The following is a 27,540-nucleotide window of genomic DNA, read 5'->3' on the forward strand; positions in this document are numbered from 1 at the left end:
TTTTTATTGTGCACTTCTAGAAAAAAGTCGAAATGTTGAGAATAATGTTGAAATACAATTTCAAGAATAAAGTTGAAATACATTTCGACTTTTTTCTCGACATTTCGTCTTTTTTCTCAACATTCCGACTTTTTTCTCGACATTTCGACTTTTTTCTCGACATTTCGACTTTTTTCTCAACATTTCGACTTTTTTCTCGAAATTGTACTTCAACATTATTCTCGACATTCCGACTTTTTTCTCCAAATTTCGACTTTTTTCTCCAAATTGTACTTCAACATATTCAACATTTTCGTATTTTTTCTCAACATTTCGACTTTTTTCTCGAAATTGTACTTCAACATTATTCTCGACATTTCGATTTTTTTCTCAAAATTTCGACTTTTTTCTCGAAATTGTACTTTTTTCTCAACATTCCGACTTTTTTCTCGACATTCCGACTTTTTTCTCAACATTTCGACTTTTTTCTCGACATTTCGACTTTTTTCTCAAAATTGTACTTCAACATATTCAACATTTTCGTATTTTTTCTCGACATTTCAACTTTTTTCTCAACATTTCGACTTTTTTCCCGACATTTCGACTTTTGTCTCGAAATTGTGCTTCAACATTAATCTCGACATTTCGACTATTTTTTCGACATTTCAACATTTTCCTAGAAGTGCACAATGAAAAAAAATCTTCCTCTAAAATATTATCATTATTTTTCTCCTGCCTGGCCCTGATGCTCTTCCGTATGTTCCAGAACATCCAACAGAAACATGATAAAGACAGTTAACAGAAAATGTAAAAAGAACCATTTCTTTAAAGTGAGCTGCTCTGATTGTGGTTTTCCAGCGTTTGTGAGCGAGCAGCAGCGGTTTGTCCCCGAGCGGCCGGAGCTCAGCCGTCCTGCAGCCCCGTGGTGTACAGGTAGGACACGGTCCCGGCCTGGATCTGGAAGGTCTGGCCCTGGATGTGGTGTCCGGAGATCTGCTGGCTGGTCTGGCTGATGGAGATGGGCTGGCCGGCCTGGCTGCTGACGTGGATGGCCTGGCCGTGCGGCTCCCGCGGGGTCTCCCGGGCGCCGGCCGGCGGCTGCAGGGGCGGCGGCAGCACCTGCAGCTGCTGGAGGGGGCGCTGGGGGGGGGGCGGGGGCCCCGGGGGGCCCTGCAGCTGCTCCATGGCCTCCTTGCTCAGCGTGATGATGTGCATCTGCTCCGGCTGCTCCGGCTGGTTACCCAGCATGCCGAGGGGCTGCATGGCCGGGGCCGGGGGCAGGGCGTCGCCCTGGGAGACCAGAGCCACGTTCTGTCCCGAGGGCTGGGCGGGGACGATCATGTCCTGGTCCTGGCCCGGTACGAAGGCGATGTCCCCCTGCGTCACCACCAGCTGGATCTGCTCGGGGCCGAGGCCGGGCTGGTACCCCGGCGGGCCCGGGGCCCCGGCCAAGGAGCCGGCCCCGGCCCCGGCCCCGGCCCCGGCCCCGGCCCCGTCCGGCGGGCCGGCCCGCTCCTTGCTGTGGGTCTTGGCGTGGGTCTTCAGGTTGTCCAGCCGGGTGAAGGACAGGCTGCAGGACGAGCAGATGAACGGCTTCTTCCCCGAGTGGGAGGCGATGTGGCGGCGCCGGGCGCTCGGGTCCGAGAACAGTTTCCCGCAGAGCGGGCAGTCGAACGGTTTCTCTCCCCTGGGGAAGAAACGGTGCAGAGGTTTAGTCTGGATCTTGGAGGACTCTGAGGTCTGAGCTCAGACCACTTCCCTTCGGTTTATCTTGATCTCTGTATCACTTTTAATAATAATAGTATCATTTTTGGCTAAAGCAGGTAACAATTATCAATAATTAATCTCTACGTGCAGCAGCAGCTACTCAGAATGAAGAATAATTCAGTAAATGTTACTGACTGATCTCAGTTACGGATTATTGGGATTTGTATCCCCTGTATCAATCTGTAAAACAATAAAACAAATATCAATTAGAATATTCATATTTTCAGTTCTTATATGTATATATATATATATATATATATATATATATACATATATACTTTATATTTTTATATAAACACATATATATACATACACACACATACATATATCAGAATCAGAATCATCTGATTATATATACACACACACACACACACACACACACACACACACACACACACACACACACACACACACACACACACACACACACACACACACACACACACACACACACACACAGGACTGTCTCAGAAAATTAGAATATTGTGATTTTCTGTAAGGCAATTACATCCATTCTGGATTCATTACAAATCAACTGAAATATTGCAAGCCTTTTATTATTTTAATATTGCTGATCATGGCTTACAGCTTAAGAAAACTCAAATATCCTATCTCAAAAAATTTGAATATTCTGGGAATCTTAATCTTAAGCTGTAAACCATAATCACCAATATTAAAATAATAAAAGGCTTGCAATATTTCAGTTGATTTGTAATGAATCCAGAATGTATGACATTTTTGTTTTTTTTAATTGCATTACAGAAAATAAAGAACTTTATCACAATATTCTAATTCTCTGAGACAGTCCTGTATAGACAGACAGACAGACAGACTCACCTGTGGATCCTGATGTGTGTCTGCAGCGTGCTCTTGGCCGTGAAACATTTCCCACAGATCTCACAGGTGAACGGCTTCTCACCTGGGGACATTTTCACACGTTGTTCAGGTATATATATATTAGGGCTGCACGATTAATCGTTAAAAAATCGCGATCTCGATTCATGCTTGAACGCAATCTCATTTCCAAATGACGACGATTTAAAAAAAAAAAAAAAATTTTTTTTTTTTAAAGATGGCTGCATAAAAAAAGGACTAGGCCTATGTTCTAGGTTGTTGTAGTCCTGTCATGGTTAACTATCATGTTGTCATGTTTGTTATATTTTGTTAATGATTGTGGATTACATTTGGAGAAACATCTACCTTTCTCATCACCTGACACATATTGCACATAAATATTGTTAAAATTGTTATTGTTAAAATTATTTAAAGACAAGAGAGATGTTTATTGTTTTTATGTTCAATGTCAGCTGTTACAGCAAAAAGCAGCCAGAGGAATAATTTGTTGCCTCAGAACTACAGGATCTGTTACAAGTCCCCTTTCTGAAAGGGTGTTCAACTCAGGGAGGAACAAATATTGTTCAAAATTGTTATTATTGTTTAAATTATTCAAAGGTTTGTGTAAAGAAGACAAGAGATGTTTATTGTTATTATATTTTTGTTCAGCTGTTGCAAAGTTAAAGTAATAAGTGCAATAAATTTTATATTGGAAAAAAATCGTGAGAGAATCGTGATCTCAATTCTAAGCAAAAAAATCGTGATTCTCATTTTGTCCAGAATCGTGCAGCCCTAATATATATATATATATATATATATATATATATATACATACATACAACCGTCACATGAAACCTGCCGGGTTTACCTGTGTGAGTCCTCAGGTGCTTCTTCAGCTGAGCTGCATCCATGAACTTGTGATGGCACAGATCGCATTCTGGCAACGATTTACCTTCAAGTGGAGAAAAACTGATTACAGACACACTATTTCATCCTTTTAGACACTAAACCGTACTAATGCTTCTCACCTGTATGAACTCTGTAGTGACTTTTAAGCTGTTTCTTCTGAGAAAATGTCTTTCCGCATTTATCACAGTCGTAAGATTTCTCCCCTGGAAACGTAAGAAAAGCTGAATTACAGAAGAGAACGAGATGATGCATTCAGGCTCCGGTGGGACATTTGTGTTTCAGGAGTAAAGGTCATCATGGATGACTGGAGTCGGTTTGGTGGAAAAGGGGTACTAGCACGCCCACCGATAGGGGGGGGACAAACGGGTCTGTTGTCCCGGGCCCAGGGTAGGGGGGGGCCCAGAACTGATTTTTTTTTTTATTTATTTATTTCTCATTAAATTATGGAATCATTTTTTAAAATGTTTCAAAATATGCCTATTTGTGGAAAGAATATGTAGTATTTGAGTTACATAAAAGCTTGTTATTTGTTTTCTTCCTAATTGTCCTTGTGGTCAAGAACCCCCAACACAAAAATGGTTTGGCCGCTGATCAAAATTTGACGTTATCATTTAATTCAACCATTAGAATGGTCAAAATGTCTGGTCAGCACAAGTCCGGTGCTCAGAAAAGAAGAGAGAAGAGAAGAAGAGAAGAAGGAAATAGAGGCCTCAGAGATTCTCTACACAAATATTTTAAAAAGGTGGTGACGGTGAAGCTGGAATTAATAAAGTCAGCGTAGAGCAAGGTAAGAAACAGTTACAACGTTTACCAACCTTGTAACTTAACCTAACTAGCTCTAATGTTAACGTCCATTAGCTTGTATAAAAACCTGAAGAGCAGAGGGAGAGGAGAAGAAGAGGAGAAGGAGAGATCCGTGTGCAGGGGGGCCCATCTTAAATTATTTTGTCCGGGGCCCCGGCAGGACTGTCAGCTGGCCTGAGTACTAGTATTTTGTTTTCTATACAAATCCACAATTTATTACCAAATCACTTACAGAAACTGTTTCATGAAAGAGAGGGAGGGTATGATTTAAGGGAAACATCACATTTCAAGATTCAGCAATATCTACCTACAATGAAAAGATTCTTCATCACAAATAATGGAGTAATATATATATATATATATATATATATATATATATATATATATATATATATATATATGGCTATGGAACAGACCGAGTGGATCTGAAGCATCAACCAGTTAACAAATGACAAATGTTAACAAATTATTTTTGTTTATAGGAGGTTTTGGTTGCTTTTGGGGTTGTGAGTTGATTGTTTGTTTTTCTTTTCTTTTTTGTATATTTTTGATACTGATATATTAATTTATAAATGGGTATATTTATAAAAGGTATGAGGATGTGTTATTATTGATATATAACATTGTGTATATATATATATACACACACGTGTGTATATGTATATATATATATATATATATATATATATATATATATATATATATATATATACATACATATATGTGTATGTGTGTATGTGTGTATATATATATATACACACATACACACATATATATATATATATGTATGTCATCCAAAAAGTGCATGTGTATGTGTATATATACTGTATATATGTATGTATGTATGTGTGTGTATATATGTATAGATATATATATATATTTTGTTATTTGTATAGAAATTAAATTAATTTTGATTATAATGAAAGAGGGTAGGATTTAATACGTTTTTACTTCTTCCTACTCCTTTTCGACCATGTTAATTATGATGGATGCATGTTTTTATTTATATTTGTCTTTTTTTCATATTTACATTTATTTATTATTGATTATTATTATTGTTTTGTTTTCACTACCGTTTCATGTTCGAAATAAAATTTCAATTCAATGTTAAAACGCCTGAAAACTCCAGAAGAGAAAACTGTCAAAATGTCTGCTTTTACAGAGATTAACGCACCACTTGATGATCACTTCATCAAGGGCTGATGATTCACACCAAATGGCTGAATTTTACCCTCTTAAATCTTAAATCTTAAATCTTGTGGGGACATTATGGGGGGAATTACTCCTGGTAAGGTCCCCCAATGGATTTATTTCCTTTTTGGCTTCATTTTTGTTCAACAAATAATGAGACTTTGTAAAAAAGTTATAAGTTGTTCGTCTGCTTAGTATTAGATCCATTACGGTCAAATGGAAAAGGGGCTGCTACTGTTGAACTCACCCTCGTGGAGGTTCATGTGCTCCTGCAGCGAGTGTTTGGTGGACAGGGCTTTGGAGCAGACGCTGCAGATGAACGGCTTCTCTCCGGTGTGGATGCGCTGGTGGGCCAGCAGCGTGTGTTTCTGGGTAAAACTCTTCCCACAAACCAGGCAGTGGAAGGGTTTCTCTCCTGGGGGGAGGGGGGACAGAGTCAGCGAGGTGTTCGGCCTTTTTGTGAAATTAAGCTTTTAAAGATGCCTTAATTACCTACGGAAGAGTATTAGGGCCATGCAGGAGAAAAAATATTTGAGGGTGGAAGATTTTTTTTTATTGTGCACTTTATTGTGCACTGCAAAGTCGAAATGTCAAAAAAAAGTCGAAATGTCGAGAGAAAAGTTGAAATGTCGAGAATAATGTTGAAGTACAATTTCAAGAAAAAAAACACTTTTTTGACATTTTTCTCGAAATTGTACTTCAACATTATTCTCGACATTTCAACTTTTCTCTCGACATTTCAACTTTATTCATGAAATTTTGACTTTTTTTCTCGACATTTCAACTTTTTTCACGAAATTTGGACTTTTTTCTCGACATTTGGACTTTTTTCGCGAAATTGTACTTCAACATTATTCGACATATCGACTTTTTTCATAAACATTTCAACTTTATTCACAACATTTTTACTTTTTCTCGACATTTCAACTTTTTTCTCAAAATTGTACTTCAACATTCTCGACATTTCGACTTTTTTCCTCGACATTTCGACTTTTTTCTCAACATTTCGACTTTTTTCTCGAAATTGTACTTCAACATTATTCTCAACATTTCAACTTTTTTCTCAATATTTCAACTTTATTCACGAAATTTTGACTTTTTTCTCGACATTTTGACGTTTTTCTCGAAATTGTACTTCAACATTATTCGACATTTCGGCTTTTTTCATAAACATTTCAACTTTATTCACAAAATTTTGACTTTTTCTCGACATTTCCACTTTTTTTCTCAAAGTGCATAATGAAAAAAAAAAATCTCCCTCCTCTAAAATATTTTTATGTTTCTCCTGCCTGGCCCTAATAATTCCGTAATTACCGGTGTGAGTGCGTTGGTGAATCTTGAGGAACAGGTGGTGTTTGAAGACCTTCCCACAGTCCTGGCATCGAGCCTCCGTGTTCGGGTACTTCCTCTTGCAGCCCTTCTTCCCGGGCTCTTTGCTTCCCGCGGCGTCGCCGCCGACCTTGTAGCTCTTGTATTTCACCGGCGGCCTGATTTTGCGTTTGCTGTGCCGCCTCGGGTCGTCTCCCGGGTCGTGATCCGCTGGCCCCGTTTCTCTGGCGTCCCCGGCCTGCGGTTCCCCCGAGGTCCCGGGGCGAGCGTCCTTCTTCGGTCGGCCTCGTCTTCGTTTCAGCAGAACCACCGCCGGAGCCTCGGCCGGCTTCACGTCCTCCGTAGAGGCCGTGAGCACCTTGACCAGTTCCCTGACCTTTGGATTTAGAGCAAATCATTCTACTGAAACAGCATGTTGCTACTTACTTGGGGCCAGTCCCAATACAACCCCCAGTCCTACTTTTCAGCCCTACCCCTAAATTTTGCGCGTTCCCGTGAGGGTAGTGGTTCACAATTCCTCTTAGCATGTAGGGGTAGTGTGTATGAGGGATTTCAGATGCTGACTCGCCGACCGAGGGCCAGAAAAATTTCCCAGAATGCTTTACGTCATCATTTGCAGACTGAATCAAACAAAAAAACATGGCCGACATTTCTTTTTTTTTTTGTGAATAAAATCAATATTTTGAGTTAGTTTCTGCATAAAAATGCGTTTTGATTACATTTCTAGCGAGAAATATATATTTTACTTTCATAATATTCACTCAGTGAATGTACATAATCACTCGCTTGCTCGTTGTTGCGAAGTCTTTCAAACCTCGCCAGAATAAAGGCTGATTTATGGTTCCGTGTTTCACCAACGCAGAGCCTACGGTGTAAGTTACGCGGCGACGCGCGCCGTAGGCTACGCCAAAACCTACGCCAAAACCTACGCAGTACCCTATGCCGTAGGCTCTGCGTCGATTTAACGCGGAACCATAAATCAGCTCCTGAGCCGGCAGGCAGAAAATCCCAAAATTTTCGGAGCAAATTTCTTAACAGGCGTAGCTACAATTGTTAGATTTTCTGAGACAGTCCTGTATTTATCTGTTTGAAATCTGCTTCTACTTCTATCTGCTAAAGAAGAAGTAGCGTATTCTTCTTTGCATTTATTTTGTCTTAGTTTTGATTCTAATTCTGGTTAGAGCGCCCCGAGTGGTGGAAAAAAATCCACAGAAAAGCTGCACCTTTGTATAAGCTGCACGGTTCAAAACCTATGAAAAAAGTAGCGGCTTATAGTCCAGAAAATACAGTAAATAAATAAAAAAGAAACAGACCTCCATGAGGCGAGCGGCGGCCAGCAGCTGCTCGGCGGCGTCCTCCTGCACCGACACCCGGGCGCTGTAGATGAACTCCAGCACGGCGGCGAACGTCTGGGCCGCCACGCCGTCCAGGCGGCAGGTGGACTGGAGGATCCGGCCCTCGGCCGTGAACATGGAGGAGAAGTACGGGCTGCTGGCCGCCAGCAGGGCCTTGTGGGCCTTGAAGGAAACATCCTGCACCACCAGGGTGACGTCGCACAGCAGCTCCCGCTTCCTCAGGTGGTCCAACCCGCTCAGGACGCTCAGCTGGTGGGAGTCGGAGTGAAACTCCACCAGGGAGGAAGCTGTAGCCTTTTCTTCCTGAGACATCGCCCTAAAAGGAAGAACAGATCTGTTACTGAAGTCAAGGAAACAACAAGATTACTGCACATAAAACAGGACCAGTGTTTGATTTGTTTCTCTCAACCTCAACATTTACTCTCTGGTTCAGTAAAGGAACATTAACCTCCTTTAATTATCATTTACTGACGTCTGCTGCTGAACTGGGCTTTTAGATGGATTGATCTTTATTAGGGACCGAGCACCAGCAAGGCTTGTGCAAAGCCCTATTGAAATCGGAAAGATTATTATTATTATTTTATCCGAAAACAATTGCGTTTTTGAGGCGCATAACTTACTCGAAAAGTTGTGAAACTTGGCACGCACGTCCCATGTGGCGAAAAATTACGTTTTCTAATGGTGTCAAAAACGGGCGTGGCCTAACGGCTCACCAGCGCCCCCTAGAAAACTTTGTGCCTCGAGCCCCATAATACGGTTTGACGTACATGCACGAAAATCGGTACACACCTGTATCATGTCGCAACTTAAAGAAAAGTCTCTTGGCGCCATGGCCCAAACCGAACAGGAAGTCAGCCATTTTGAATTAATCGTGTAATTTTGGCGCAATTTATGCCATTTTCACGTGTCGTACTTTAACGAACTCCTCCTAGCAGGATCGTCCGTTCGACATAAAACTCGCTCAGAAGACACAAAAGACGTTAACGATAAGAAGTTATGAAAATCGTGAGTTTTCGTGAAATGGCGTGGCCGTGGTGCTGCGTCAAAACTTCAACGTTAAACAGGAAGTGATACTAGTAGCTGATTGGTCGATATTTGATAGTTCCTATTTTCTGCAGTAACTTTTGAATGGTTTGACATAAAGAGTCGTGGTGGTGTCATCGGACTTAGTTTTGAGCCTTTGACCTTTATTGGTGAAAATTGCAAGCGCGAGGGCCCGTTCATCGCTGCTTGCAGCTTTAATTTTATTTATCTTTTGTTTCACCTAAGAGAGCCAAGTGAACCGAAAACAAATTCCTCATGTTTGCTGACAAACCTGGCAAAAATTTCAATTCTGATTCTGATTCTAATCTGGCGTTAAAACCGTGCCGACCGAATCAACCCCACGTACCGACCGAATCACGTTCCTGCCACCAGAGTGGGGGCATCACTTCTTCATCTGCCGTCGTCGTTTCCCTGATGCTCAAAATCAGGACTTATCAGATCACATGACCTCTCAGCATCGGTCCAGAGTTCAGTCATTATTCTCTCCAGAAAAATAAAGTATTTTTGCCCTTTTACGACCACTGAACCCTCCCAAAGCTGGCCGCAGTAACCATAATATCTTCCAAATAAGAATAATTTCTATTAGCTCAAAATCTAAAGCTCAGATATAAAAAATAGGCTAAAGTTGATGAAGTAATCTCTGATTATGACTTTCAAGTATTGTTTTTTTTAACCACATTTCTTCCTAGAAGATGATGATCATCATCACGTCTCCAGCTGTTAACGTGTTCTACAGCTCTGGATCTAAGTTTAGTAGTTTCAGCAGTCTCTCGTTTATTTACAGGACTGTAAAAATGTCACACATTCTGGATTCATTACAAATCAACTGAAATATTGCAAGCCTTTTATTATTTTAATATTGCTGATTATGGTTTACAGTTTAAGATTAAGATTCCCAGAATATTTTAATTTTTTGAGATAGGATATTTGAGTTTTCTTAAGCTGTAAACCATGATCAGCAATATTAAAATAATAAAAGGCTTGCAATATTTCAGTTGATTTGTAATGAATCCAGAATGTATGACATTTTTGTTTTTGTAATTGCATTACAGAAAATCACAATATTCTAATTTTCTGAGACAGTCCTGTAAGTCTAGTAGTTTCAGCAGTCTCTCGTTTATTTATATGGATGTAGAATAATAATTACACGCTTTTGAGACAAAGTTTAATGTTTTTCTCAACTAAATTATGTCTTTTTGACAGGCTTTTCCAATGTTTTTATGCATTTATTATTCTCCTATTTGGCCTGGAAGTGTTTATATATATAATAGATTTACCCTTTTTGATAAACTTGAGGGACTAATTGACTTTCAGGACTGATCAAGTTATAATGATCAATTGCTGAGGAATCAATGATCAATGCATGAAATCAAAGGTTTCATAATGGAAATGACACATTTATTGCATTTTATGAGACATTTGAGATAATTTTAACTATGTTTGGATACAAAGAGACGAAAAATGACAAAATGAAAACTTTAATAAGAGATATTATGTGCTTGTTTTGTTCAGTCCTAACAGTTCAAACACAAGCTCAGTGTTTAGCATGAACAAAAAGCTACTTTTAAGTCATGTGCATGCTTTATATGGTCCCAAATGTATAATTATGTGCGTATTTCTGCACAGTTTGGGTCATTGATACACAGTTTTCTGGCTTTTGTTGGGTTTTTCTGCACAAAAGGTCTTGCAAGTAAAAACATGCAGTATTAGCTTGGCAGCTAATTGCTTTAAACAAGACAATGCATCCGCTGCTGGCGTGAAACAGATGTGGAGAAACATATATCACAAATAATATGCAATAAAACGCGATGCACATCCTGGATTTTGTTTTGTAGCAGAAACTAGTTAGATCTGAAGTAGTGAGCTTTAAGGACCTTTCTTACCTCCTCGGTACATCCACAGCAGGACAGGGAGCGAGCTGCTTATCGCGAGAAGTTGTTCACGAGATCTGAGCTCAACAGATCTACAAACGCTCTGGATGGACTAACTGCAGTCTGCTGAGCGGGACACAAGCCCGCAGGATGTTAGTAGATCGACGTCAACATGTTTTCCCGTCAGATACGGGCTTTTAACGGTGGCATACGTTTTATAATGTATATGTTTTCAGTCTAAACGTGAGGATCGTCTAAAAGTGTGGGAAGTGGTCTTATAAAGAACTCCTGTATTTCCGGAAAACCTTATTTTAAATCTTATGCAGGTGCAGGACGGGAGTAATCTGATCACTGGAAGGTAATATAACTCTTAGTTCTCCAGATAGTTAATACTAATATATCTTGTCTTTTATACCTTTGACAATATATCTATGTTCATCCTCTCTTTCTGGGCGCTTTTAAAACTGAATTAATCTGCATGGTAATAAAAGTAGGTCATAAACACCTGTTTGTTTTCCTCACACCTAAAAACTCCACCCTCACTGTTAAATAACTAATTTATTAGGTTTTTATAAGTCTTTAATGCATAAAAGATCACATTTCACATCAGAATAATTGGGATTTTCAGTGTCTTTGTAGCGAAATTATTTATTTCCTCCATTTTTAACTAGAAAACCTAGTTAGAAAATTACACTTAATAAATTATAGTAGTAATAATGGACAATAACATGTGCAATATCTGTCTACCTCACACACATCCTACCTGCTTTTTTAGGACTGTTTTTCTTTCTTTCCCGTACTGCACACCTTTTTATTTTTCATTCCAATGTATATTCTGTTTATATTTTGTAATTGTTTTTTTTAATTTATTTGTTTAGGCCTATTTTTTATTACCATACAGTGAAAACAGTGACAAGACTACATCAGTTACAATGATATGTATCTAAGTGTGTGTGTGTGCGTGCGTGCGTGCGTGTAAATAAGATGATGAAAGTAGATACATAAATTAAGAATATTAATTCGAGATTAAATAAGTTAAACAAATAAATAATTATCATATAGAGTGGTGTAGCACGATATAATATAAATATAGCGTAATAATATAGTAATATCCTAATATAACATCATCATTTTTATAATATTATAACATATAAAAAATGATATCACCATACTATAATAATAATAATAATAATAATAATAATAATAATAATTCATTTTATTTAGAGGCGCCTTTCATGTCACCCAAGGTCACCTTACAGGATAAAAACAAGAAATACAATTCAAAATATAATAATATAATATAATAATATAATAATATTATAGTTTAACATCCCATGAGATTTCATAACTTAATATAATAATACTCTATGAAACAATACATCATGATAATGCCAGGAATAATTATTAGAGTTAGAATTGGTAATTTATGTATTGCAATGAGGGGTGAGGTCAGACCGGGGCGTCAGCGAAGCGAATATATATTTTGTAATTGTGTGTGTATATATATATATATATATATATATATATATATATATATATATATATATATATATATATATATATATATATATATATATATATATATATATATATATTTTTTTTTTTTTTTTTTATCAATTTTTTATTAAAGGTATTGTGACATCATTTTTAACATGCTTTTAACACTATTAAAAGTCTTGGCCAACATCCCTCAAATGTGTCTAAAAGAGTGTAACAAGAAAATATTCACTCTAGTACTCTTTTTCCTGGCTTTTTATTACAGTGTTTTTTTGCGCCGTGAAAAATGCTTCCTTTCCCCCCTTTCCTGTCAATCATTGCTCCGCTCCTCCTCCAAACCTCCTCCTCCTCCAGCCATACGCTCACAGCGGCGTCGGAGCGACAGGCGAAGCATGCACGGAAAAGCAGGAGGGCGAACCACAGCAAACAATCATAAAAATAAAGGCATGCAAGCAGCACTGTCCCCTTATCTTAAGTCCAGTCAGTGGCCGCGGGTCTTCTTAGCAGTTTTCCTCCGGTGATTAGAACAAAAGAGGCGTGTTAAGCCTCATTTATGGTTCCGCGTTAAATCGACGCAGAGCCTACGCCGTAGGGTTCAGCGTATGGTGCGCGTCGCCGCGTAACCCTACGCCGTAGGCTCTGCGTCGGTGTAACGCGGAACCATAAATCAGCCTTTATGGTGCGCTGGAGACGAGAGGAGACAGGGAGCTGGGTGGAGGGGGCGGTGATTTAGCGGGCCGTTACGTAACGATCCGCCACCAAACCACATGCGCCGTTTTTGCACAGTTATGCGGAAAATCCCAGAAAGCACACAATACACTGAATGTTAAAAGTTCGTTGTTTTTTGGGTGTAATTGATGTCAAGACACCCAACAAAACACAAAAAATCAAGAAAAATGTGTTTTTCATGTCACAATCCCTTTAAGAATCTCATGGAAACAAGATGATCATGGTATTGTCATAAATGGCATATAAAATGGAAGCAGTATGGTCAGAGATTCCTCCTTTTTCTTATACTAAAGAAAACAAAAAAATAAATAAATTAAAATAAAATAAAACTTATTATACTAAACTAAACTAAGTAATTATATATTTTTACTTTTTTTTACCCTTGTGTGTGATGAGTGTACTGCTGCTGCACAAAGTGAATATCCCCATTGAGGGAGAAATAAAGGACAATCTTATCTTATCATCACTAAAATAAGAGCTTACATTTTGCAGTATTTTTGTCCCCCATTAAACAATTATGAATTAATATTTATTTAAACACAGCTCATGAACTGGTCCAGTATTTAAAAAGTTCTTTATCACCATTTTTCTGATGAGTCACAATGTTTTATGAGTGTTTTGAAACTTCAGGGTTGTATTGTAACAGAATGTTGCATCACACCTGAACCTGATGTCTCAGTTTCTACCAACACTTCTTAAAGTGTTATGTAATGAAAGGTGCTTGTTCCTCAGCACCTTTGTGTGGCAGATCTTTGGACTGTTATCTTCCAGCTGCCAGTGATGGATTAACCTTTAAGAACAAAGGTCTCTCTTGTCCCGGCAGTGCTGCGTTTATTCCCTCCAGCCTGCAGGGATGACGGCGGTCCAGGTCCGGGTCGTGGTGGTGGGCGCCGGCGTGGTGGGCCTCTCCACCGCCGTCTGCATCGCCGAGGCCCTGCCCTCCTGCTCCGTCACCCTGGTGGCCGACAAGTTCAGCCCGGACACCACCAGCGACGGCGCCGCCGGGATCCTGTTCGCCGCAGAGTTTCCAGGTACAGCACACTGCAAAAACTCCAAGTCTTACCAGGAATATTTGTCTTATTTCTAGATAAAATGTCTCATTATTAGTCAAAAAATCTCATTACACTTAAAACAAGAGTCATTATCAGAAAAATAACTTGTTATTTGACAATTTCCACCTGTTTCAAGTAAATTTTCACTTGAAATAAGTAGAAAAATCTGCCAGTGGGACAAGATTTATCTTCTTATTACAAGCAAAAAAATCTTGTTCCACTGGCAGATTTTTCTACTTATTTTAAGTGAAAATCTACTTGAAACAGGTGAAAATTGTTGTTTTTTCCAGTGATGAGTCTTGTTTTAAGTGTAATGAGATTTTTTGACTAAAAATTAGACATTTTAACTAGAAATAAGACAAATATTCTTGTTAAGATTTTGAGTTTTTGCAGTGCACGGGTGCATTCGGGGTGTCGCACGCGTGCTAAAACAATACGAAAACTCAAAATCTTACCAGGAATATTTGTCTTATTTCTAGTTAAAATGTCTCATTTTTATTAAAAAAATCTAATTTCACCTAAAAAAAAAAGAGTCATTACCAGAAAAATAACTTGTTATTTGACAATTTTCACCTGTTTAAAGTAAATTTTCACTTGAAATAAGTAGAAAAATCTGCCAGTGGGACAAGATTTATCTTCTCATTACAAGCAAAAAAATCTTGTTCCACTGGCAGATTTTTCTACTTATTTCAAGTGAAAATCTTACGACGGAGTATTAGGGCCAAACTAAGACAAAAAAAAATTAGAATTTACGAGAATAAAGTCATAATAACGTGAGAATAAAGTCGTAAAATTACGAGAATAAAGTCATAATGTTGCGAGAATAAAGTCGTAATAGAATAAAGTCGTAATATTACGAGAATAAAGTCGTAATATTATGAGAATAAAGTCGTAACATTACGAGAATAAAGTCGTAACATTACGAGAATAAAGTCGTAACATTACGAGAATAAAGTCGTCATATTACAAGAATAAAGTCGTAACATTACAAGAATAAAGTTGTAATTTATGAGAATAAAGTCGTAATATTACAAGAATAAAGTGTTAATTTATGAGAACTCTAACAGGAAGAGTGTGTTAAAATGTTGAATATTGAGCATCTTGTGAAGTTATATTTATATATTTATAATATATTTAATATTACGACTTTATTCTCGTAATATTACGACTTTATTCTCATATTATTATGACTTTATTTTCTTATTTCCCTTTTTTTTCTTAGTTTGGGTCTAATACTCCGTTGTAAAATCTACTTCAAACAGGTGAAAATTGTTGTTTTTTCCAGTGATGACTCTTGTTTTAAGTGTAATGAGATTTTTTCACAAAAAATTTGACATTTTAACTGGAAATTAGACCAATATTCTTGTTAAGATTTTGAGTTTTTGCAGTGATCCATGTGGGGAAACACTCGGGCATGTTGATGTGACGGCGGTGCGTCTCTCCCAGACATCCCCCTGGAGCGGCAGCGGCGCTGGTTCCAGGACAGCTTCCATCACCTGCTGGCCGTGGCCCAGTCCCCTCACGCCCCCGACGCCGGGGTCATGCTGAGCTCCGGGTAAACGCTGGTCCTGCAGCCCACTCCCACAGAGCTCTCGCTGCGTTTGCTGACTGCTTTTCTGGTTTCAGTTGGCAGATTTTCAGGGAGGTTCCGGAGAAGAAGGAGCCCTTCTGGTCCGACTGCGTGATCGGGTTTCGGACCATGACCGACGGGGAGCTGAGACGCTTCCCGGACCACAAGTTTGGCCAGGCGTTCACCACGCTGAAATGTGAATGTTCCAGCTACCTGCCGTGGCTGGAGAAGAGGTCCGTTTCAATTAAAACCCATTTTCCACCAAACCGGTTCCAGGGCTGGTGCTGGTTCACAAGAGAGAACCGGTTTGCTTTTCCACAGCTCAGGTGCTAAGAGGGTCCGTGTACTTCGCGGCCATCCGTTTTTTTGTTTTGAAATGACAAAATAAAAATAGAGAAATAATCCAAAATAATCTGTTTCCCGTTTTTTGTTTTGATAATAAAAAACGGAAAACGGAAAACGGATCGTTATCCATTATCCGTTATCCGATTTCATTGATGTGTTTGAAAATCGAAATTGGGAATTAAAACAGCGAGTGGAAAACTCTTTTCTCTATTTCCTATTCGTTTCCACTGCTGCTGTTCCCTCTTTTAGCTTTCAAGCCTCGTCATCTGCTTCTTCATCTTCATCATCTACTGAAAATGCAACTTCACATGGAACTGGTTCCCAGATAAATCATTGCACAGGTCCAGATATTATGCAGCTGATCCCTGCTGCTAAAATGTAATCCCATGATATTTTTATATGATTTAAAGCCGTGTTTCTCACTGGCCTGCATGTTTTAGATGTTTCCCTCCTCCAACACACCTGATTCTAATGAATGGCTCGTTATCAGGCTTCTGCAGGTAACGGATAATGGATAACGATCCATTTTCTGTTTTTATAATCAAAACAAAAAACCGGAAACGGATTATTTTGGATTATTTCTCTATTTTTATTTTGTCATTTCAAAACAAAAAACGGATGGCAGCGAAGTACACGGACCTAAGAGGAGCCATGTCTCTACGTCACTACAAACGTCAGTTACGTTGCTGCGTTTGAGTGAAAGTTGAAGCAACAACAACGTATTTCCACTTTCTTTTCCACTCTCCACTCAGCTCGCCTCGCCTCGGTTTTGCACTTTCCCACTAAGGGTCTAACGTGCCGAGTAGATACTTTTTCTGTAACTACTCTGCCGAGGTTTTAATGGCGCTTTTACACTAGCACCTACTCAGCGCGACTCGACTCGTCTCGCCCTCGTTTCTTTTTAGACACCCAGATGAGAATTAGGAGGTTGGAGAAGCTGCTGTGACGTATTTGATTGTGTATCTAAAGGAAGACAACAACACTAAAGACAACAACACTAAAGATGTAGAACCTGGAGGAGATGATAGATGTGCTGCTGGGTCTGTGGCTTGTGGTTGATATCAAGTTAAAAAATGAGAGTGAAAGAAGCTTCAAGCAGCAACTCTTTTTAATTTATTTTAGTTTGCGCTGCTTTTTACTTTTTAGTTTTCTACTTTTTAGTTTTTTAGTTTTAGTTTGCGCTGCTTAAAAGTCAGCTGGAGCCGTGAGCAGCTATGAAGAGACAGAGTTCCTGGTAGATCTGGTCGTTCCTTATCTCCGTCTAGATCCCTTTTTAATTCTCTCCTCAGCACCAGGTTTATGAACATCTGCACCTCAGAGTTGGATCATGAAACAGACTTTTGCTGCCGTTGCTGGTGGAATTAAATGAACAAGAATCTCCGTCAGAGTCTCTTTCTCTGATGTCACATCCTGACTCAGACGTCTGACTCCAACCCCCCGACCAATCGGTGGCCTGGAGTGTGATGATGTCAGATACAGCCGACTTATGGCCCTTTTCCACTAGTATCTACTCAGCGCTTCTACCCGCCACGGCCCCGTCTTGCGCTTTTCACTACGGGCCGAGGTGGGTGGAGCCGTGGCAAGCAGATACTTTTTCTGTATCTATTCTGCCGAGGTTCTAACCGGACTGAGTCGGCCCTGGATCTGACGTCATCACCCTCCGCGCCACTGATTGGTCGGGGGGCGGGGCCGTCAGACGTTTGAATCAGGAAGCGGAAGTCAGAGCGAGGCGACTCGCGGCTCGCGGCAATTTTATTATACAGCACAAACGTCTGTTTGGTGATCCAACTCTGAGGTGCAGATGTTCATAAACCTGGTGCTGACGAGAGAATTAAAAAAGGGATGTAGACGGGCTGTTTTACTCTCAGCCGCTCGCGGCTCCAGCTGATTTCTCATCAGCGCCGACATGAACAAAGGGGTTGCGCAATCGAGTACGTCACAGCAGCTTCACCCAAACCCGCCCACTTCTCACCTGGCTGTGGAAAAACAAACGGGGACAAAACGGGAAGAGGCGGGTGGAGCCGAGTCGGGCCGAGTAAGGACTAGTGCAAAAGCGCCATTAGAACCTCGGCAGAGTAGAAACAGACCACTAGTGGGAAAGTGCAAAACTGAGGCGAGGCGAGTCGAGCTGAGTAGGTGCTAGTGGAAAAGTGCCATAAAAGACAGGTTGTCTCCTCCTCCTCCCATGATGCTTTGCTGCATCCAGATTAATTCTTATTTGAAAATGTCTCCGTCTCCCAGTCTTGCTGTTGCCGTTGGTCTTAATAACTCCACACCCTCCGCTTACGTAAGCAGTTCTTTCCTCTAGACCAGCAAAGAGTTGGTGCTACCTTGTAACCGGAGCCAGTTCTTTGTCAGTGGAAACAGAACACCCGGTTCCAAACTCTGCTCTGGCCTAGAACCAGAACCAGAACTAGCCCTGGAACCGGTTTGGTGGAAAAGGACTATAACAGATCCTGGTGAAGGTGGAATTTCAAATGAACCTGTTGTGTCATCTTCAGGTTTTGTGCAGCGGGCGGCCGGGTGGAGCGGAGGAGAGTCAGCAGCCTGCAGGAGCTGACCCCCGGGTTCGACGTGATCGTGAACTGCTCGGGTCTGGGGTCCAGAGCGCTGGTGGGCGACGCGGGGCTGACGCCGACCCGGGGCCAGGTCCTGCAGCTGCACGCCCCCTGGCTGAAGCACTTCATCCGGGACGGGGACGGCCGCACCTACATCTACCCGGGCGTGAGCAGCGTGACGGTGGGCGGGACGCGGCAGGACGGAGACTGGCGGCTGCAGCTGGACGAGGGCGACGCCCGCGGCATCCTGGAGCGCTGCGGCCGGCTGGAGCCGTCGCTGAGCCGGGCCCGGGTCCTGGGCCAGTGGGTCGGCCTCAGGCCCGGCCGGAGGAACCCGCGGGTGGAGCGGGAGCTGGTGCAGCTCGGGGGCCGGCCGGTGCCCGTGGTGCACAACTACGGCCACGGCGGCTGGGGCGTCACGCTGGCCTGGGGCACGGCGCTGGACGCCCTGGCGCTGGTCCGGGACGGGCTCCGGGAGACGGCCCCGCGGGCCAAACTGTAAGACTAAGGGCCAATCCCAATACACCCCCTACTTTCTACCACTAGCCCAGGGATCGGCAACCCGCGGCTGTAGAGCTGCATGTAGCTCTTTAGCGTCGCCCTGGTGGCTCCTGGAGCTTTTTCAAAAATGTTTGACCTTTTTTTCTTATTTTTTTCTCTTTTTTTTTCCTTTTTTCTTATTTTTTTCTCTTTTTTTCTTATTTTTTTCTCTTTTTTTCTTCTTTTTTTTCTTTCTTTCTTCTTTTTTCTTTTCTCTTCTTTTTCATTTCCTTTTTAATCTTTATCTAATTTTGACTTTTTTCTCAATATTTCAACTTTTTTCTCGACATTTTGACTTTTTTCAACATTTCGACTTTTTTCTCGGGATTGTACTTCAACATTAATCTCGACATTTTGACTTTTTTCCTCGTCATTTTGACTTTTTTCTCAACATTTCAACTTTTTTTCAACATTTCGACTTTTTTCTCGACATTTTGACTTTTTTCTTTCTTTATTTATTTTAAAAAATGTTTTACCTTTTTTTTCCTTTTTTTCTTCTCTCTTTTTTCTTCTTTTTCTCTTTTCTTCTTCTTTTTCATTCCCTTTTTAATCTTGACATTTTGACTTTTTTCTTGAAATTTTGACTTTTTTCTCAACATTTAAACTTTTTTTCAACATTTCGACTTTTTTCTAGTGATTGTAGTTCAACATTAATCTCGACATTTTGACTTTTTTCTCGAAATTTTTCAACTTTTTTCTTGACATTTCAACTTTTCCAGAAAAGTAGGACTAGGGGGGGATTGGGACTGGGCCGAAGACCCTTAAAGAAGAAATAAACTAGAAACACCATGAACTTAATCTCCTGCTAACAGAATAATGTCATAAAAACAAAACTTGTTAATGTTTTTAATAATTAACTTAATGAACAGTGAAATAAGTTAGAAGGAAAAATGTGTCTGTGAAATAAATTCATGTTTCCATCAGTCACACGAGGATTCTGGGTGGAGTTGTTGTTCAACCGGAAACATTTGAAAAATAATAATTAATTAAATACTTTAATAATTAACCTGGTTGCACTGACTACGTTTCCATACAGTCAAAATTCGGGTTATTGTTAATATTCCGGTTACTGAATCATTCAGAATATTCCGTTTACATGGTAATTAATCATTTGGGATATCTGGATCAAACCAGCGACGCACGGAGAACGTGATGACGCAATTACCGTCATTTCCACTTCTTCTTCCTGTATCTAAATTCAAAACAAATGCTGCTTCGCGCAACTTTTCTCTCACCTTCTTGTAAATCTTCTATCCCGGTACTTTCTACCGTCTACAAATGCAGAAATGTTCATATCCTTCATTACATTTATGAAGTGATTAGTCTCCTCCTGGTCTTGGTTTCTCCGTGTTTATAAGAACTTCCTGGACTCAAAAGACCAGGATTCCTTGTGAACAGAGCATGTGCAGAAAACAAATTCCTGTTCCGTTTGATGGGGATATTCTGTTTGGCGTTTACATGACCCAATATTCAGGTTTAAAAGGAGTAACCCAGGGGTCATATTGGGGCTTTAAAAACCTGAATATGAGCAAATTCGGGTTATTCAAAGGAGTTATTGGTGTTTACATGGCCATGCACAACCGGGTTATTGTTAATATTCCGGTTAGAAAAGGGTTATGGATGCATGGAAACGTAGTCACAGGTCCAGCACCTGGGGGGGGGGTCGGGGGGCCAACCTGCCCAGAGTGGAGCGGCCCTGGCCTTCATGAGAATCTTTGCTATTTTTCATTTGAGTCTCAAAGCATAAAAACTATGAAAGAATCAGAGAATAATATTTTATTGATTTCATTCATTCACCCGGCCTTTCGTCTGAGGAAAAACGGACCCGGTGATCGTCTTTCAGTCCGTGGTAGGAACCTCTTCTAGTCCGGGTCCTCGGGACCCACAATCCTGCAGGTTTTAGTCGGGACCCACAATCCTGCAGGTTTTAGTCGGGACCCACAGTCCTGCAGGTTTTAGTCGGGACCCACAGTCCTGCAGGTTTTAGTCGGGACCCACAATCCTGCAGGTTTTAGTCGGGACCCACAATCCTGCAGGTTTTAGTCGGGACCCACAGTCCTGCAGGTTTTAGTCGGGACCCACAATCCTGCAGGTTTTAGTCGGGACCCACAATCCTGCAGGTTTTAATCTGGACCCACAATCCTGCAGGTTTAGACGTTTTTCTGTTTCAGACGACGGATCCTAACACTCTGAGACTCTGAGGACCTGGACTGAAGAACGCTGTCTTGCAGGAGGTTCTGGAGAGAAAACCATCTCAAAAACCTTGTCACCGGTCTGTGACATCACCGTGACATCTAAGGTCGCCACCTTTAAGAAATAGAAATAAGGGACGCCCCATTTCAGCAGCGCAGGCACCAAAAAAATATCTATTCTATGTTTGTCCACATCAGCCCAGATGTAGAATAAGCTACAGGTGAAGGTCGGAAAATTAGAATATGGCGTAAAAGTTAATTTATATTCAACTTAAAAGGTGAAACTCATATATTAACTAGTCTCATTACATGCAAAGCAAGATATTTTAAGCCTTTATTTGTTATAATTTTGATGATTGAATTGTTTTTTGATTTCATAAAACATTCTAATTTTCTTTTTTCTTTTTTTATTTGGGGTTTTCATAATCTGTGAGCCATAATCATCAAAATTATAACAAATAAAGGCTTGAAATATCTCACTTTTCATGTAGTGGGAAATAATATATTTTTTCACCTTTAATTGAATTTACTGAAAAACGAATTAAATTTTGCAATATATTCAAATTTTCCAACCTTCACCTGTATATTATGACATCAATAAATAACAGAGAGCGAACCAACATGTTGCTGTCTTTAATGTATCCTGTCCTTTATTTTGTTCATTATTGTTAGTTTGTTGTTCATGTGTGTGACAGACGTGCATGGGACAATTGTGAAATATGGAATCAAGTGTGTTTCGTATTGGTTCAATACGGAACGCAACTTTTAATTCCCAATTATGTAACAATTCCGTATTTCAAGGGACGGGTGGCGACCCTGGTGACATCACAGACCCAGATCAGGATACATTGAACCTCTTCCACGTCGTCTCCTTCACGCCCGATCCAGAAACAACACTACACTGTGTGAGAGGGAGCCTGACTCCGCCCCCTTAACCAGCTGTTATTGCTAAAAAAAATTGTTTAAAACTTTATGTATCATAATTTTACCAAAACCTGTAACAGAGATTTCTTTTAAGCCTTTTTAATAATCCAGAAATGCCACCTCTGACCACACGGGGGCAGCGCAGCACGAGAAAGTTCACATCAGCATCTGAGCGCCCTCATGTGGTCAGATTTGGCATTGCTGGATCATTAAAAAGGCTTAAAAGAAATCTGTTACCTGTTTGTAAGGTGGTTTTGCCGCCTGAAGGGGCTTTAAACCTCGAGACTGAAACTGTTTAGTTCCTGGTTCCTGCAGCAGATCTGCAGCTTTTACATACAGGACTGTCTCAGGAAATTAGAATATTGTGATAAAGTCCTTTATTTTCTGTCATTCAAAAATGTCATACATTCTGGATTCATTACAAATCAACTGAAATATTGCAAGCCTTTTATTATTTTAATATTGCTGATCATGGTTTACAGTTTAAGAAAACTCAAATATCCTATCTAAAAAAAATAGAATATTCTGAGAATCTTAATCTTAAACTGTAAACCATAATCAGCAATATTAAAATAATAAAAGGCTTGCAATATTTCAGTTGATTTGTAATGAATCCAGAATGTATGACATTTTTTTTTTTTTTTAATTGCATTACAGAAAATAAAAAACTTTATCACAATATTCTAATTTTCGGAGAAAGTCCTGTACTTACACAGTCTGAAGACGTTATGTTTTGAACGTAAACGTGGATTTCGGCACATAAACACGGAGTTTCGTGTTTCCACTTCGGTTTAACTCTCATGTACGTCCAAAGATCCTCTATACAGAAGATAGCGCATTACCGTTTCTGCCAATGGTATGAAATGGTTTACACTTCCTGTCTCCTAAGTGGGCGTGGCCGCCCCTCTCCCCACATCGTTTTGGAACATACAACACTAGATACAGTACAACTTTCTTCCAAAAAGACTTAAATAATAAAAATAACTGTATTATTAAGCAAAGAAGCAAGTTTTATTTTAGTTTTAAACTTCATTTTATCCGATGGGAAAACAATGAGAGCCAAATCTGGCGAGAGTGTGTTGCTCAGACAGAGACAGGTCTCAAACAAAGTTCATTTTCTCCTAATTTGTCGGTCTAAAAATTGCCATGTTGGTGTCAGAATGTTCAGAAGGTTTGTGGCTTTTGAAAAATGGGCCCCATATTTACTTAGGTTACTATGGGGCGAAGGAATTGGTAATAATCTGTGCTCACGTTCACTTTTCCCATAGGACTCAATAGACTCAGGATCTGCTGTTAGTCTCCTAAAGGGGGCAGTGGGGAAACCCACGTGACACAGATACAGGAAACACAACCGGAGTGGGCTGTAGAGTTTATTGAACGTCTCTGGTTTAACTCTCATGTAAGTCTTTGAGAACTCTCTCAGAAAAGCCTCGGGGCATCACGCCGCCGGCGTCCGACAGCGGCGGCGGGCGTGCTCGACCTTCGCTGCTCAGGTGAAGTCTGACTCCGGCTTCAGGTCAACCTCAGGTTCAACCTCAGGTCAACCTCAGGTCAACCTCAGGTCAACCTCGGCCTCGTCGCCGGCCGGCAGGTTCCAGTCTTCAGCGCCGCGGCGTTTCCTCTCCGTCTCCAGGGAGGAGCAGCGCCGCCGTGGCCGTGGTAGAGGACTCGGCGCTGAGGTTCCTCTCAACTCCTCGCAGCTCCGACTCCGGAGGAGGAGACGCTCAGCTTCACCCTGGAGCGACGGAGTGGCGGCGAGGAGTCGGGGGTCGAGGAGCCGGGGGGAGGCCGGGAGCTCGGGGGACGGGAGGTGGCTGGACTCAAATCCAGACGAAGACCTGCTCACGGCCGACGCCGTCTGTTTGTCCCTTCCTGCAATAAACAAGTGCATTGTGGGTGGAAGAGGAGAGCAGAGCGACGGAGGAAGAGAGAGGAAGAGAGAGACGGGGTCAGAGACGGCGTCCACGTCCGTCTCAGCGGTAAACGTCACATGACCTTGAACTCGTCACAGGAGCATCACGTACAGTACTGGAGTTGAGGGGGGATGAGGGGGGATGGCATCCCCCCCTGAAATAAAAACGGTCCAAATCATCCCCCCTGTAAAACTGCCATCCCCCCCTTTCCATCCCTTATGTCATTTCATCAATGAATGTGGTTTTACTGCTATTTCAACATTTAGAGTCATCACCAGAAAAATAACACCAGAAAAATAACTTATTTGACAATTTTCACCTGTTTCAAGTCAATTTTCACTGAAATAAGTAGGAAAATCTGCCAGTGGGACAAGATTTATCTTCTTATTACAAGAAAAAAAATCTTATTCCACTGGCAGATTTTTCTACTTATTTCAAGTGAAAATCTACTTGAAACAGGTGAAAATTGTTGTTTTTTCCAGTGATGAGTCTTGTTTTAAGTGTAATGACATTTTTTACTAAAATGATACATTTTAACTAGAAATAGGACAAATATTCTTGTTAAGATTTAGAGTTTTTGCAGTGATCCATGTTACTTATCCTGTGAAGGACAGAGTCATATTGATAAGTTCAGAAAAGTGTTTTTTATTGTTGTGTTTTGATGTATTTGATGTAAGCCCAGTGGATATTTAAAGCTTACAGAAGGCTGCATTTAACTGCTGCTATGTCATTCCTGCAGTATTTCTGCAGGTGTTTTGGTCACTGCTATTATTTGTAATATATTATATTATTTGTAATCTGCACAAATTATCTGTCCCCATATGATAAATGCTAGATAGATGCTGTTCCGTCTCCGAGTGGTCGTCATGACGGCGCGTCTGTGTGCGTCGTCATGGTTACAGTCAAGGTGCTGAGGTCCCGCCCCCTCCTCCTCTTTTACGTCATCATGTGGTTCAGGTGGGATTTAGTTTCAGGTAAATACAACCTGAGAGGATCAACAAACCTTCACCTCTAACAGCAGAGGAAGAGGAGGAGGAGGAGGAGGAGGAGGAGAAAAAAGGAGGAGGAGAAGGTGGAGAAAGAGGAGGAAGAGGAGTAGAAGAACAAGAAGGAGGAGAAGAAGGAGGAGTAAAAGAAAAAGAAGGAGGAGGAGAAGAAGGTGGAAGAGGAGGAGAAGAAGGTGGAGGAGGATGAGGAGAAGAAGAAGGGAGTAGGAGAAGAAGGAGGAGGTGGTGGAGGAGGAAGAGGAGGAGAAGAAAGAGAACAAGGAGGAGGAAGAGGAGAAGGAAAAAAAGGAGTAGAAGAAGGAGGATGAAGAGGAGAAGGGGTGAGGAGATGGAAGAGAAGGATGAGGAGGAGAAGAAAGGAGGACAAGGTGGAGAAGAGAAGTAGGAGGAAGAGAAGGATAAAGAGGAGTAGAAGAAGAACAAGATGGAGGAGGAAGATGAGAAGGAGAAGAAGAAGATGAGGAAGAGTAGGAGGAGGAGAAGGAGGAGGAGGAGGAAGAGGAGGAGAAGAAGAAAGGAGGAGAAGGTGGAGAAGAGGAGGAGAAGAAGAAAGGAGGAGAAGGTGGAGAAGAGGAGGAGAAGTGGAAGAAGGAGGAAAGGAAGGAGGAAGACGTCAAGGAGGAGTAGAAGAAGGATGAGGAGGAGGAAGATGAGAAGGAGAAGATTAGGAAGAGTAGAAGGAGGAGAAGAAGAGGATGAGGAGGAGGAAGATGAGAAGGAGAAGGAGAAGATTAGGAAGAGTAGAAGGAGGAGAAGAAGAGGAGGAGGAGGAAGAGGAGAAGGAAAAAAAGAAGGATTAGGAGGAAGAGGAGGAGAAAGAGAAGGAGGAGGAGCAGACGGATTAACAACGTTGCTTCAGGTCGCTGAGGATTGTGGGTAACCGTGGTCTCTAACGTTCCTGCTGATGCAGCTCTGCTAAATACTAACCCCCAACGCTGAAGGACCGACCTGGACAGACGGACAGACGTCACCTCCGTCCCTAACAGACGCCCTAAGCCCTAGTGGGCGCCGTGGAGCACGACGAGGGAAAGAAAGGAGCAGCAGTAGTCGGTGAAGCACGGAGCAGTTTATTCCTCACGCTCAACCGTGACACTTGAAGCCGCCGCGCTCCAACGCTCCGGTGCGCTTACAGACAGAGAAAACTCCACAGTTCAACAATAAACTATCATGTAAATACTTTAAATTCTTCTGCAGTTCGGAGCTTTCAGGCACATGATAAAATATTGTGCAATATTATATTTTTTTACTCAACTAGAAAAACAAAAACAAAAGAAAAACAATATACACTGTACAGGCGAGGCCCCGGAGCCGAACCAAGACAACCGCGCAGAGCGTGATGTCGCTATGCAGAAACCAAGCACTCACGTTAGATGTTGTACTGCAATGACAGAAGAAGCTTTTTTAAAAAAATAATTCAACCAAACACTCCTCACACGAAACGGTTTCCAAGGAAACCGTCTTCAGCAAAAAAACCCGACGGTCGCAGGAGCCGGTGTTTTGCCAAAAAGTGATTTCCTGCCAGAATCTGATTTCTCTCCTGAAAACGGGTCTTTTCACCTGCCAAAAATTGATTGAAGGCCAAATACAGTTAATGAAAGGTTGTTTCTGCCTAAATATGATTTGATCTCATTCTTGAGCTTCATAATATAAACACTAGAGCTCACAGGATTGCTTAACTCTTTTAAAAGGACCATTACAACACAAAATAGGCATTTTCACCTGCCAAAAATTGATTGAAGGCCAAATACAGTTAATGAAAGGTTGTTTCTGCCTAAATATGACTTGATCTCATTCTTGAGCTTCATAATCTGAAAATCTGACGTTTTAGCGCTGCTGTGCACGCTCCCGCGGCCACAAATCAGATTCTGGCAGGCAATCACTTTTTGGGCACGACACCGGTGCGCCCGTCAAACATTTAGATCGTGACTGAAAACTTCTGGATTAAACACGAAGCTGGAAGTGAAACCTCTGGAATCCCGGCCGTGGAAAAGCTCCCGGCGTTCCGATTATCGTGTCGCGCGCCGGCCTGAGACATAAGAGCGTCCAAGAGTCCGAGAGAGTCCGAGAGAGTCCGAGACGGACGTGATTGCAGAACAGTTTAAGTGATTGATGCAGGAACAGAAGGAAGAG

The 27,540-nt window shown here is 41.2% G+C and overlaps 3 protein-coding genes across 5 annotated transcripts in view; 1 reads left to right on the forward strand and 2 right to left on the reverse strand.

The window, feature by feature from the left end:
- Positions 1 to 142: 142 nt before the first annotated feature.
- zbtb24 (zinc finger and BTB domain containing 24) lies at positions 143 to 8,480 on the reverse strand. The gene is made up of 7 exons (XM_061743336.1): positions 8,127 to 8,480; positions 6,799 to 7,189; positions 5,732 to 5,899; positions 3,609 to 3,692; positions 3,449 to 3,532; positions 2,584 to 2,665; positions 143 to 1,666 (listed from the first exon to the last, which is right to left on the reverse strand). The coding sequence occupies exons 1-7, from the start codon at positions 8,478 to 8,480 to the stop codon at positions 883 to 885; spliced, it is 1,947 nt and encodes a 648-aa protein (XP_061599320.1). The 3' UTR covers positions 143 to 882.
- A 2,827-nt stretch (positions 8,481 to 11,307) lies between these two features.
- Positions 11,308 to 19,465, forward strand: ddo (D-aspartate oxidase). The gene is made up of 5 exons (XM_061743656.1): positions 11,308 to 11,441; positions 14,133 to 14,340; positions 15,808 to 15,916; positions 15,988 to 16,164; positions 18,778 to 19,465. Exons 2-5 carry the CDS (start codon positions 14,163 to 14,165, stop codon positions 19,334 to 19,336), a joined length of 1,023 nt encoding a protein of 340 aa, XP_061599640.1. The 5' UTR covers positions 11,308 to 11,441; positions 14,133 to 14,162; the 3' UTR covers positions 19,337 to 19,465.
- Positions 19,466 to 23,155: 3,690 nt separating this feature from the next.
- The window catches only part of sash1b (SAM and SH3 domain containing 1b), a 155,425-nt gene continuing 151,040 nt past the window's right edge, over positions 23,156 to 27,540 (reverse strand). For 2 of the 3 annotated variants that reach the window (XM_061743927.1, XM_061743928.1), the window contains exon 18: positions 23,159 to 24,362. In XM_061743927.1, coding sequence (XP_061599911.1) covers positions 24,037 to 24,362 — 326 coding nt within the window. In that variant the 3' untranslated portion in view covers positions 23,159 to 24,036. Of the gene's footprint in view, positions 24,363 to 27,540 lie in introns of all 3 variants that reach the window. The other variant, XM_061743926.1, reaches the window with a different exon arrangement.

This window comes from Cololabis saira, chromosome 16 (assembly GCF_033807715.1).
Source record: "Cololabis saira isolate AMF1-May2022 chromosome 16, fColSai1.1, whole genome shotgun sequence".
In the NCBI taxonomy this organism is placed as follows: domain Eukaryota; kingdom Metazoa; phylum Chordata; class Actinopteri; order Beloniformes; family Belonidae; genus Cololabis; species Cololabis saira.

Excerpts from the sequence above, each read along its gene's own strand:
- zbtb24 (XM_061743336.1), bottom strand. The coding sequence starts at position 8,480 with ATGTCTCAGGAAGAAAAGGCTACAGCTTCCTCCCTGGTGGAGTTTCAC. Across the intron at positions 3,533-3,608 it reads TCACTACAGAGTTCATACAG|GTAAATCGTTGCCAGAATGC; the intron begins GTGAGAAGCATT and ends CTCCACTTGAAG. Across the intron at positions 2,666-3,448 it reads GCACCTGAGGACTCACACAG|GTGAGAAGCCGTTCACCTGT; the intron begins GTAAACCCGGCA and ends AAATGTCCCCAG.
- ddo (XM_061743656.1), top strand. The coding sequence starts at position 14,163 with ATGACGGCGGTCCAGGTCCGGGTCGTGGTGGTGGGCGCCGGCGTGGTG. Across the intron at positions 14,341-15,807 it reads GTTCGCCGCAGAGTTTCCAG|ACATCCCCCTGGAGCGGCAG; the intron begins GTACAGCACACT and ends CGTCTCTCCCAG. Across the intron at positions 16,165-18,777 it reads CTGCCGTGGCTGGAGAAGAG|GTTTTGTGCAGCGGGCGGCC; the intron begins GTCCGTTTCAAT and ends TGTCATCTTCAG.